This window comes from Lytechinus variegatus, chromosome 1 (assembly GCF_018143015.1).
Source record: "Lytechinus variegatus isolate NC3 chromosome 1, Lvar_3.0, whole genome shotgun sequence".
NCBI classification, from domain to species: Eukaryota; Metazoa; Echinodermata; class Echinoidea; order Temnopleuroida; family Toxopneustidae; genus Lytechinus; species Lytechinus variegatus.
In genome coordinates, this window is record NC_054740.1 from 62,132,087 (window position 1) to 62,144,839 (window position 12,753).

Below are 12,753 nucleotides of genomic sequence, written 5' to 3' on the forward strand. Positions count from 1 at the left end.
GCGACATAAAATAGCATTTTCTGCCAAAAGAGGAAAATATTTTCCCCCATGTACACTCCCTTATTCGGATTTCTTTCACTCAGAAAGAGTGAAGGGGGCTCGATCGAAGTTAAGTCAAATGGACACTAATAAAGCAGGTTGAGAGCCATTGGTTTAACATGAATGGTCATACATAAATGCCCCAAAGGCTATGTAATTGATGATCACTTACTTAATTTGTTTCATATGTCACTTATTTCCTCTTGTCATTTTCAGGCAGTATTCATTATTTGCCATTTTGTTAAATAACTATGCCCTGTCTGATTAGGACCCTGTCACACTAAAAGGATACATTCAACATTATTGTTAAAATGCAAATCAGATTGGCTGATAATTCACATGCGACCGATTTCTTGATTTGCATTCAAAACTTAAAATGCAAGGTTTCTGCAACAGGGCCCTAAAGAAACATGACACACAAATTCAAACTTGAATTTAAACTAGCATTATCAAAAGATGAATATCAATATAAATTAATAATTAGTTTTCATCCAAGGCACTTGAAGACTGCAGGAAATAATGAGAGTTCATTTATAACTCCATAATATACTGATATAATGAACACTTGCGATCAACCTTCCAGAATCAAAGGCACATGGGTGACTTGTTGGATGTACACGCAGAATGAGAAACAGAATTCCATCATGGAAACTTGAAATACCATTTCAAAAATTGATTCAAGCAAATTTTCAAAAATAAGGGTCTATCCTTAAGACTTATTCTTAAAATGTACTAAAATTCAATCATACCCATCCACTGTAACAATGAATAAAAAATAAAATATGTAATCATTGTGCACAGACAGTTTCTCATGACATTTACTGAAATAGCACCTGTTTGTCACACTGCTAAACAATTGGTCAATTACAAGAACAGATCATAACATAAAGATATGCACTGCAAATCGAGAGGGTGTTATAATTTTTAATCTATAACTTGTATGTTCCTACAATTTTCAGGTTAAAAACATCAGATTTTATAAAATGTATGAAAATAATTCTTGTGGCCATATTACACACCTGTTAAAATCTACCCCCCCCCCTCCAAGACCACAGACATTTGGTATTGACTTCATGCATTAGGTGGAATGTATTCTATTTATTTATTTCTATTTCAACAGGGTAGCCTCTTCAGTTGACAAACTGCTATCAATGATGAATCTGCACAATAAAAATAATACATTATGTATATACATGTAAAAAAAATTGTATTTACAATGCAAATGTTAAGCTTCTAATGTTAAGGAGACAAACATTAACAAGGGCATAGGCGTGAGTGCCTATCATACATGTAACTATTACAGATCAATGCAAATGTTCATTCCTTCTTAGATTGTTTTAATTGGAAAAAACCTATGAATATTTATGAGACTCTGTCCAAAAATAGGCCAATAAGCAGTGAGGTTTCAACATCAACTTTTAGAGATATTTGACTGGTGGGGGAAAAAAAAGTATTGATCACCACATATGGGATGTCTCGTAAATCACACGTGTAAATGTAAATGAATAGACAATCACACAAAAGAATTACATGTATGACGATTTCACCAGTGATGACCGGCACTCCGGCTATGTCCTTGCCATCTGTCCATCTCTGTCATACATGTACCATCAGTAACAGGCAAGCCCAACGCTTTTTATGGATAGGCTATTCAAATACACGTAAAATTCTTTCAGTTGCTGAAATTTTAAAATATATTGTTTCTTGAATATCAAATATTGTTTTTATCAATGAATGCATAAATATATCCACATAAAATTGGTTGAACTTCTATTAAAAACTGGAAGACAAAAATAAAACATCAATCGCTTTCCATTTTGCAATTGAATACCTGTATTTGCCTAATAGTTTCAGGGTTGCCGAGTATTATTTTTTCTTGCAACAATCGTGAAATGTTTCTTCTGCAGGAGTACGACTCCCATAGCCTAACGAGACAATGCAGATTAGACTTGGAAAAAAAAAGATGAAACAAGATAACTGTGATAAGATTACAGTACTCTCAAATAGACTAAATGGAAGAACAAAGTGAGATGCAAACTTCACAAGGATTGTATTAACAAACTATTAAAATATACATTTTTATCTACAATAGTGATAGTGATCCTCTTTTAAAATGAATTCATTATATACATGTAGGATCATTTGAATTACTCAGTACTGTATAAACTATTCATAAAACTCTCTTGAAATATCGCTTTCCTTACTGTATACCAGGACAATCTATAGAAAACACGATTTCTTGCAGTGGCTTTTCGGGTAACACGCAAAACATTTTTTTAGGATTTACACCCAGAATCATTCAATGAAATTATACAAAACTTCTGAATTAGGCCAAAATTACTGAAGTGTCTGCAATGGTGAATTTTGAACCAAAAGTGATGCAAAATTAATAAATGCTACAATGTACATGTATTTATCCCCTTATGGGAGAAAGATTAACCTGTTATAGGGTGTATGGAAATGCAACGTATCACTCTAACTGATGGAATTGTGGAGAAAAAATAACATAACAAATCAGGAGTATGATTCTGACATTTCACAATTAGTAGCAGATATTTTTACCCTTTTAAATTCAAAATAGGGCATTATTTTAGATTTAAAAATCCTCCAATAAAGGGGACCGTTTTCTGTCAATATGAAGTGGGTACAGGTTTAGTGGCACAACCAGATATATCTGTATTCAACCACCCCCCCCCCCCCTGTCAATAATGGGGAACACATGTACCTTCCTACATGTACTTTCAACATACAGTATGTAAAATTGTAATTGTAAAATCCTAATGATCACTTGTCAAGAATGTACTTCTTTCAATATTGCATGAGAGTCAATTATTCCAAACACATCTCTCTTTTTTTTAAAAGCCAGATTAAAATCATACCATTCAAAGCTCTCCTGCTTTCAAAGAGAATTTAATCATAAGACACCAAGGCCCATATTCTGAACCCGGGGGTGATAAACCAGGTCCTAATTTGAGGTTTTCATATGGATAGCCATTTTCGACACAAACTTGTAACAGTACAGAATCAATTTCTCAACACATTTGAATGGTCAAATTCATTTCATAAATATCTGGGAATGATCATCAACACACCATTAAAGCATGGAGACAGAGCACAGTGAACACAAGAATCATAAAATATAAACATAACAGCTTCCTATAATTTTAAACCATGACCTTTCAACAACCAAGACTTCAGAATACAGGCCTATATACCAATGTTTTGATGGCCATTGGAACTTGATGAAGCAATAGGTTTAAAAGAGGATCACCGTCCATCAAACGTCAATAATATTGTACAATCAAGATTCCTACAATGTACTACCCAAGTCCGTCTGTTCTCCCGCGTATCCGTCGAGCAAGCTGCATGTCCTTTGGCATGACGGTGACTCGCTTGGCGTGGATAGCACAAAGGTTCGAGTCTTCAAAGAGATGGACAAGGAACGCTTCTGCTGCCTGTAGAAATGGGACCACACAAACATGTTTGAACAATTTGGCAGTGAAAGTCACACAAGTACAGAAAATTCTCTTGATTTTGTTAATTAGGTTAACATAGCTGCCTGTAAATCTACAAACTGTACAGTACATTAAAAAAAAAATGGTCTTTATTTTTTCACATATGCTGCAGCAATGTAAAATATAAACAATTGTGCTTCAATTCCCCAAAACAGTGTTGAGCACAACACAGGTGATACACAAATGACATTATCGCTATTTCTTTTGTACATATTTATTGAAATATATTCATTGAGATCATTTAAATAACCCAACAGTGTAACACATGCTTCTGCAACTTCATTAACGATTAAAATCATCCTTAATATTACTTGCTTTGATTTAGTCAAGAGCATAATGATTATTAAATTGACAAATATTTGATGATCCACATATTAAAGTACAAAAGAAAAAAGGATGTGATGTCACTTACTCTCTCTTTGCACGAGGTACCAATATTAATGGGGCGATGCAAGAAACTTGCAATCAATCGCAAGTCTATTTTCAGTCCCTAAATCAATCATATGTCTTGTAATTAATTGTAAATTCATGATTGATAAGTAATCTGCTTCTGTAAACAAGGAGTGTGATCTGATTTGCTACAGCTAAAATTGGTCTATTGATTCTAATATTGCAACAGAAAATTTGCATTTGATTGCAAATATTTTCTTGCAACACCCCTTTAGTCTCACAATTGTCTGTCAAATATACTTAGGTATTCACTCATTTGTGTCTAGCCGACACTCCACAGTGTGGAATCGATCCTTTCAAATTTATAAACACCATCCGAGTTATGTCATTCAAGCAAACTTTCAAATGCCATAATTTTGTTATTTTACTCCCAATTTCAATAAAGAACTTATGTTTGTTAGATTTTTGTCTAATATTTATGCAAATAAAATTTCTGTTGGGTGACCTCTACCCTTAAACAATGCTGGTTGGGAGAAGACATTGCTTTATGTTCAGTCAATTGAGGGCTTGATTAGAAAGTGATACTAAACCAAAGAGTGTTGTCAGCTTAATACAGCAATGTTTTCCATGTTCCCATCATCATCACCATCACCACAGAACTTGAAACTAGACTAGTCCAATACTTTGCCCAACATAGCACCATCATCAAAATATACATACCTCTTGTAATGCCATAATTCCTGCAGCTTGCCAGCGAAGTTCGGAGGATGGGTTTAAGATCTGACAAATTTCCTTTACCTATGTCAAACAGATAAAAAATATGAACACTTGATTCTGAAAAACATTTCAAATGCTACCTAGGAAAATATGACTACCAGCTAAATTTTCTTACAAATTGAAATACATGTTCGGTTAGAATAAAAACAAATTACATTTTTAATGAGCAATATTCACTATCCAATGATCCATTTTAAAAGACATTCAATTCGTGACATAATACCAGATATTTTAAAGTACATTTATCAGCCCAAATAGTAATTCAAGTACACCAAATTAATCACAAGTACATTTAGAAAAAAAATCAAAATAATGATCCTTCACTTGAAGGAGTGCCTTTTTATTTTGATTTAAAAATGCCTCAAGTGATCTGGGGAAAAAGATATATATATTATAGCGTAACTAACCAATCTCTTAGGCTTAAATTCATCTTATAATTAGAATTTATGAATACTAAATAAATAATAGGAAACAAATGACATAAGTAGTTTGATGAATGAATTCTATATTTTGTTTAGAGTATATGTTCTTGTACATATCAGTGCTTGGAGCATTCTAAAACAGAGCCTGATTGGCCTTACAAGTAGAAATTTCATGCACCAGGCCTTTTTCAATTTTTCTAAATTTGTGTTGTAATGAAGTAATAAGCCCTATAAAAAACGGCCTAGCCCAAAATATATTAAGATTTAAGGCCTGAATCAATATACTGTACATTTGCAGAGAATTGATAAATTCCTAACAGAAATCTACTTACCACTCGAGCAAAGGGAAGTTTCCTGAGCAGGAGATGAGTAGTCTTTTGATATTTTCTGATTTCCATCAGAGCTCGAGTCCCCGGTCTAAACCGTCTTGTTCCATCTACATGTAAGACGAAATAAGAATTGAACTTTCTTTAGAGGGAAACTTTGGATTGAAAATAATATTTATCAATATAGTGAAATAAACAATCACATTGTCTAAATCATGAGAAAATACAAAATTATGTTTTTTTTTTAATTTTGCATTCATCATTTTCAGTGAAACAGTTCTCTGAATTTGTCACTAGTATGGAATACGCAAGCTGATGAATTTATCTTCTGATATCTTTTTACTTTTGTATTTCTATTTATGACATGTATTTCAATCTTCGGTTTCAACTTCCAATGTAAACATAGGATAAAGTTAAACCACCTATTTAATGTGAAAATCACTGTTGTTGCCAATTTGACACAAAGGCAGACACATATTCATAGTATGAAAATGATGAGACATGAGAAAAATTTAGGTCTTTGTGAATGTATTCAAGTAAGCTAATTTTACACAGCGGTTGGGCCTAGCATCAATGTTTGTTTTTTTCAACCATCAACTTGAATAATTTTTGAAATGAGATTTTCTGAATATTTAGCGCCCTCTCTCTGAGTCTCTGTGATGATTTCAAATTTCTTTTTAAAGGGGTACTCCAGGCTGAAAATAATATGATTTGGGCCTCAGAGACTTAGCAACAAAATCTGCTGAGGACACACTGTTATTTTCATAACAATTATTCACAATCAATATTCAAATTTTATTATTTAATGAATAATAATTTTAATCTATGAATTGTTCTTCAAAATGGCACTCCGTAAAATAGCTCATTGAAGCTACGTCATATTGAAGCTACGTCATATCGAAGCAGTTCAAAGGTCAACTTCCAAGCTTTTTATATTTGCAGTGTTAACGAATGGATACATGACATCAGTCCAGTAAGAAACCTCTCATTTTTCTATCTTTTTCTGCGAAAAAGTCATACCTTTATATGCATTAGGTGTATAAAGGTATGTAATTCAATAAAATTTTAGTTAAAAATAGGATAGGTAGTTCTAAAATTAAATATAACTTAGGGTAAACATGCACTCCACCTCCTGTCCTGGAATCTCGGGAGTGACACAGTACTGACATCTTCCCGACATCCACATCTTGGCATCATAAAATCTAGTGACAAGAGACCCAACAGAAAAGATCATCTCAAAAAGACAAAAGGCATACAAACTTTCTATGCGCTAACAGGAAGTAGGCAGGAGGCCTTCTACCACAACACTGTCTGTGTTCCCCGTAGAAGACCCATTGCATCCGACGTATATATGCTCTATGGAGCAGCAGTATCACACCTTATAAAAGGGATGGAGAAAACACTTGATCAGGCACAACATCAGCTATTCAAGCAAATCCTTGGTCTCCCTAGAATAGCAGCAGACGAGGAAGTTTTCTTTCTTCTCACTGGGCTCCTTCACTTAGTTCTCAAGTTGACCTTGAGAAGCTCCTCCTGATTGGACAAGCATTGTATCTCCCCCAAACTAGATTTGAATATAGGACTCTTCTACATGCTGTAGCCAAGACTACCCCCACCATCAAGTCCTGGCAGCTCATCTTGGACAAGTATAATCTCCCTGACCTTCACATTCTTCTGCTCAAGCCCATCTCCTACATCACCTCGAAGAAGACCTCAAATAGGGCAGTTACGACTTTCTTACGAACAAGGTTAAAGATGAGGTACTGGCTGCTATTCTGTCAAAATCTACTCTTTCGCTGTGGAGGAACATAGATTTACCATCGTCAAGTGCACTTTACCCCAGCTCCAGTAGTTCCCAGTTTCTATTAAAGACGAGCTGTTGTCATCAGGTCACAGCTCTATAGTGAGTCAGACCTATCAAACTCAGTGCAGGCTATGTTTGATAAAGAAGGCTACTTCTCCCACTTGTCGCTTACGGGTATGTCATCAAGGTGATGAAGACACTCATCCACTTCATACATGTAGCTAGCTGCCATGTGTTTGACACTCAGCGTGATTAACTCCAAGTGGAAGTGAGAAAATCAGGTTTTCCTGCATCGATCTGCTCCTTATTCTGTCAAGACTGCTGTAAAGACTATGTTAAGTCCATTTTATTACCTGTCCATCCAAGACTATCCAGACAAGCTGACCAATAAAGTTATTGGTAAGCTCTTATTCTTCCTGCACAAAATCCACATCTTTCGTAACTCCTTTCTCTCTCTCTAAAATCTTGAATCATACTGTATCACCGATACCTATTAACTCAGAGGGTGGAAGTGTTTTGTGATCTTATTAGTTACTCTATTTATTAAACAATGCAACAACGAGTTGTAGATCTCCGGGATCAGCAGAGGAAGGAGAAGATGGAGCAGAAATGTCGGAAATGAAGTTGCATCCCATGTACATGATTTAGGGCTAGATCTTTCAGAAGGAAAGTAGAAATCTCGGGGGCGAAAGTTTCAGGTTTTGGCGGCCTACAGTACACACACATGAATGGATAGGGGCAAGTCCAAGAAAAGGTCACCCTAGTTAATATAAGGCAAAATTTCATCTTTAATTCAAGAAGTTATCTTTGGTGGGGTAAGAAAGCCCAAATGTTGAATTTTTAAATTTCATTAAGAAAAATTTGATAATATGCATAATTATGCTAATTTGGGGCACCTAATTTGCATAATTGGTAAAATGGGCGTTACGTACATGTATGGGACAATTATAAAAACTCATAGAAAATGAAAAGAAAACTTGTGAGATTTAGTCATAGGTGGGACATGGACCCCCTAACATCTTATTACTTTTGGGGGAAAAAAGTGGTGTCATCTAATTAATTATGCAAATTAGGTCTTGTCCAAGGATGGAATGTCCCTTACGTAACATTTTGAGGATGTTTTTTTAAGTTATTTCTCATAATACAATCCTTGTATTGTTGCATCTATGGGAAGTTCTAATTCATAAAGTATGAAAATGTTATACCCCACAAAGTTTCAAAATTACAGTTTACCTTTTAATTAAAAGTTAATTTAAAAATTGTTACGTATGGGACAACATGTTACGTATGGGACAATTACACACAATGTTAATGGGGAGATTTGTGTACAAAATGAATAGAGAAAAACAAATTTCAAAAGTGCTCTAAAAAGTGATTATTTACCTTTTCTTTAGTTTTTAAAGACTGATTTTTTATGAATACTGATTAATGAAAATAATCAAAGCGAAAAAATTGTGAAAATTTAAATAAAAGAAAAAAATTAAAAACAATAGAAATTCATGAAACCACGAAAAACAAAGGAAAAAAATGTTGAAATGGCTAATTTCCCTTTCAGTCATATCAAATATGTCTCAATAGAACATTTTCAAAGAAAGAAACTCTTTTGTTGTTTCCACATTTTAAATTATTTCAATTTTTTGAATTATGGTGGAAATTGTGTACGTTCTCTATGGGGACAAAATGTCCCATACATAACATGTCATTAATTTGTTTAATTAGAGTCTGTAAGTAGAGGGATTTGGCTTATGACATGAAACTTGCCATAAATATACTAGAGTATTGTGACTTCTTTCACACTAAGTTTCAAGTTGTCAAATGAAATACTTTCAGAGAATTCTCAACTTGAAAAAATGTATTAAAAATTGTCTTTTTTCTGCGTCCCATACGTAACAGCACATTTGTTCTCTCTAAAAGATCAAGGTCAAGGTCATACATGTATGTCAGTTATTTTCATCATTATTCTTCTCCTAGATGTCTACCATCATGAGGGTATTCAATCCAATCAAAGTCATTTAACACTATTTTTCGGGTCTTGAAGCCTCTGAAATGTCCCATACGGAACGCGCGCGAATTCTTGGACTTGCCCATAGGAATACCTTGGCTTCATCGAGAGTAATCATACGTCAGTAAATGATTTTTACTCTCTAGAAGCCGCCTGGCTAGGGGGTGGGCTGAGCATGCAAAAAATCACAATCCTATGGTCATTTTTACGTTTTTGGACACGTTTTGGGGAAAAAAAGTGGCCCAGCCCCCCGCTTCCGCGGAGAGCAGAAAATTCTAATTTACATACAGTTGCAATTTATTTTTCAATTTCATTAGTATTTTGGGAATAATTTTTGCATTCACCAGAGGCAGAGTGCTCAAAAACTTGAATTTTAGCAGCATATTTTTGCACACCCTCTCTATTGGTAGAAAGTAAATATGGCAAGAAAATTGTCTTTTTCAAATTCAATCTATCATTTTATTAATTTGGAAAAAATAATCAAAAGAATCAAATTTACTTAGGACTAGAGTCACTGTCAAGTTATGAATTGCCTGGGCTGTAGTGTAATAACAGTTAATGGAAACTGACACTGACAGTCACTGAGTGACGGTCACTCACACAGTGTCAAAAATCAAGCAATGAATTATAAAGAAAAAGACTTGAGAAAATAAGCCAACATTTTTCATTTATTGATTCATTGGCATGTACCAGCAAACGTGCACACAGTGCACAGCATATATACTGACACTCACTACTTTACTGTCAGAGAACATGAGTGCAATACCTGTTGACAGGGCCTCTGACTCTGTGTCATTATTAGCGCATTATTACGCTAAAGTTTAAACATAGTGCGGTCAGTACATAATACAGGACGTTACTTACGTCTCTTTCCTGATGACAGCGGTGTTTGTCCCAACTCTCGCCCGCTACTCCCCGCTGGTCGTGCAGCTCCAGCTGGTGTTCCAAACGTTGCCCCTTGCCGCTTGCGAGGTGTATCTTTTTTTCGTTTACTGGTACTAGCGGGCGTCGCATTCTGTCTTTCACTTTGTAAAGGCCGTGGCATTTTTGAAGGGACAAATATTTAATTAAATTCCATTCAAAAAATTGTTTGTAAACTTCCAAGCAAGAAAGTAACATACAACAGACTCCGAGCTCCGGGTAACGCGATGCCGAAATTTGCATCAACGCGCCGCGAATGTCACGTGATAAAACATTGATATCCAATATTTGTAGTCTAATCGTGTTCAGACCATTTTTGTGTCCTGCAAATCGGCTTGGCAAGACTCGCGTATATTATCCCCGAAAAATAAAAGGTGGGGAGGGGGGCTCTAGGATTCGGAAAGGGTAGGGATGCATGACACACTCCACACTCAACAAGTCCTTCTTTTTAGTGGGATCCCTCCATTTCCTCAACATTTATTTAATAGTAAAGATGAATAAAAGAAATTATATGCAAAATGCTTCATCATGAATAGTCTACAGTTATTATCTAGTTCATTGTAAATATCATCAACAGTGGCGTAAATACGGGGGGCATGGGGGGCACGTGCTCCCCCCCCCATCGGCTGGCCAAAAAAGGGGGGAAGGAGAAAAAGAGGGATAAAGGAAAAGAAACGTAGTGCATGGGGAAAGGAGAAATTATTGTTCATTATAATGTTATTATTATGTTATGATTTATTAAATTAATTATTAACGTTATGAAACACAATTTGCTTAGGGCCTATGTCTTTATTGTTCCTGGTGCTCGCATTGTTTGTTTAACGAGATATATAATCCTGTTGTACTAAAACCTCCCTTTTTCAAGTCAATAAATAATAAATAAGTCACCAAATATATTTCCTCGCACTTCAAGCTATTTTTGTTTACTTTTCATGACTATTTAACGTGATTGCCCCATTTTAAGCTCTTATATAAATATTGCCTGTCTGTGCTTACGTTCGCAATTATTTAGTGGATTAGTGAGATATGTTTGCTATTCATGAATTCCTAAAAATCAGTCCCTTTTTCTAATCTAAATATTTTAAAAAATTCAGCTCGCGCTTCGCGCTCGCATCATTTGGTTTGTGAAATAGGTGAATTCCTACAAACACGCATTAGAATGCCCCTCTACAGATCTGCATTTCCTAAGTTTTCAGCTCGCGCTTCGCGCTCGCATTATTTGATTAGTGAGATGCGTATATGTTCATCATGATTACAAAGACTATGTGCTTCATGTGGTTAGGTGTAATGGGGTGCAATTCTGATAAAATCAACAAGCGCTTGGCACTCGCATGAGATGAATATGGTGAGATATGTACACTCTTAATTGATCCCTAAAATACAGTCCTAAAAATATCCCAGTTTGGGGTTTATACAAAAATTTCAGCTCGTGCTTCGCGCTCGTATTGTTTGTTAGCGAGAAAGGCACGTATCATGATTACAAAAACTTGCCTATAATCATGGGTGTCGATCACGGGGGGATGGGGGGATATATCCCCCCAATATTTCAAGTGGGGGGATGGCCTGTATTATCACCCCCCCAATAATTTAGGGTAGAAAATTATAATAATGATGATGAAAAAATGAAAAGTTTGATCATGATGATTATAGTGATGATTATAGTATGCCATCAATCAGTTTGTTTCCCTCGCAATTTTTTTCAATCTTTTTCAGGACTATTAAACAGATGGGTGGAGGTTCAAGATGAAAAAAAATGAAATGCATACGATATTTTTTAACACATAACATAAAAGGACCCCAACGTTGATAGGGTGTTCCATCCCACCAGTGGTGAATAAGTTAATTTTGATAAATCATTTAATCAAAAAGGGTGGAAAAATAAACGGGAGTAAAGGGGTGACAAGATAAATCATCTAAGGAATGACGGTAAGCCCGATGGCGCACGAGAATCCACACAATTTTGTGCTATAGTCTTAATTGGTCCGAATCTGCATTTTATCATCATGCATTAAGAAGAAAAAAGATATTGCCAGTCGGGTTAGATTTAAGAGAGAAGTTGTATACACAGAGGCGTCGATCCTAGGGGGGAGGGGGGCAGAGGGACGATTGTCCCACCGATGAAAATAGGGGGGGGGGGTTGGCAAGCATATCGTTTTGCCCACCCCCCCCCCCATAATTCCGCATGTGTAGCTAAAAAATAAAATAAGATTGTAATGCTACATTGAAATCAGCAAGCGAGATTGAGATATCAACTCGATTTTGATTTAAAATCGTGCTCAAAATGTCTGCTTTTCAGATCGGAATATAAAAATTTTCAGCTCGCGCTTCGCGCTCGCATCATTTCTGTACCAAAACCCATACTTTTCATGATTAAATAGGTGAATAGAATGTACCGTTTTCAGTTCTAAACCTCATAAGAACTCCCGCTTCGATTTGCAGTTATCTTTTGTTGGATATACATCTTGTTCTTTATTAAAAGCGTCCATTAATCTGTCTTTTTTTCCAGATCGAAATATCAAAATTTTCAGCTCGCGCTTTGCGCTCGCATCTATTGTTC

At 35.4% G+C, this 12,753-nt stretch overlaps 1 protein-coding gene across 1 annotated transcript; it reads right to left on the minus strand.

Annotated features, from left to right (window-relative positions):
* Positions 1 to 261: 261 nt before the first annotated feature.
* LOC121419069 (histone H3-like centromeric protein cnp1) lies at positions 262 to 10,462 on the minus strand. The gene is made up of 4 exons (XM_041613362.1): positions 10,140 to 10,462; positions 5,476 to 5,579; positions 4,665 to 4,742; positions 262 to 3,494 (listed from the first exon to the last, which is right to left on the minus strand). The coding sequence occupies exons 1-4, from the start codon at positions 10,318 to 10,320 to the stop codon at positions 3,360 to 3,362; spliced, it is 498 nt and encodes a 165-aa protein (XP_041469296.1). The 5' UTR covers positions 10,321 to 10,462; the 3' UTR covers positions 262 to 3,359.
* Positions 10,463 to 12,753: the final 2,291 nt, after the last annotated feature.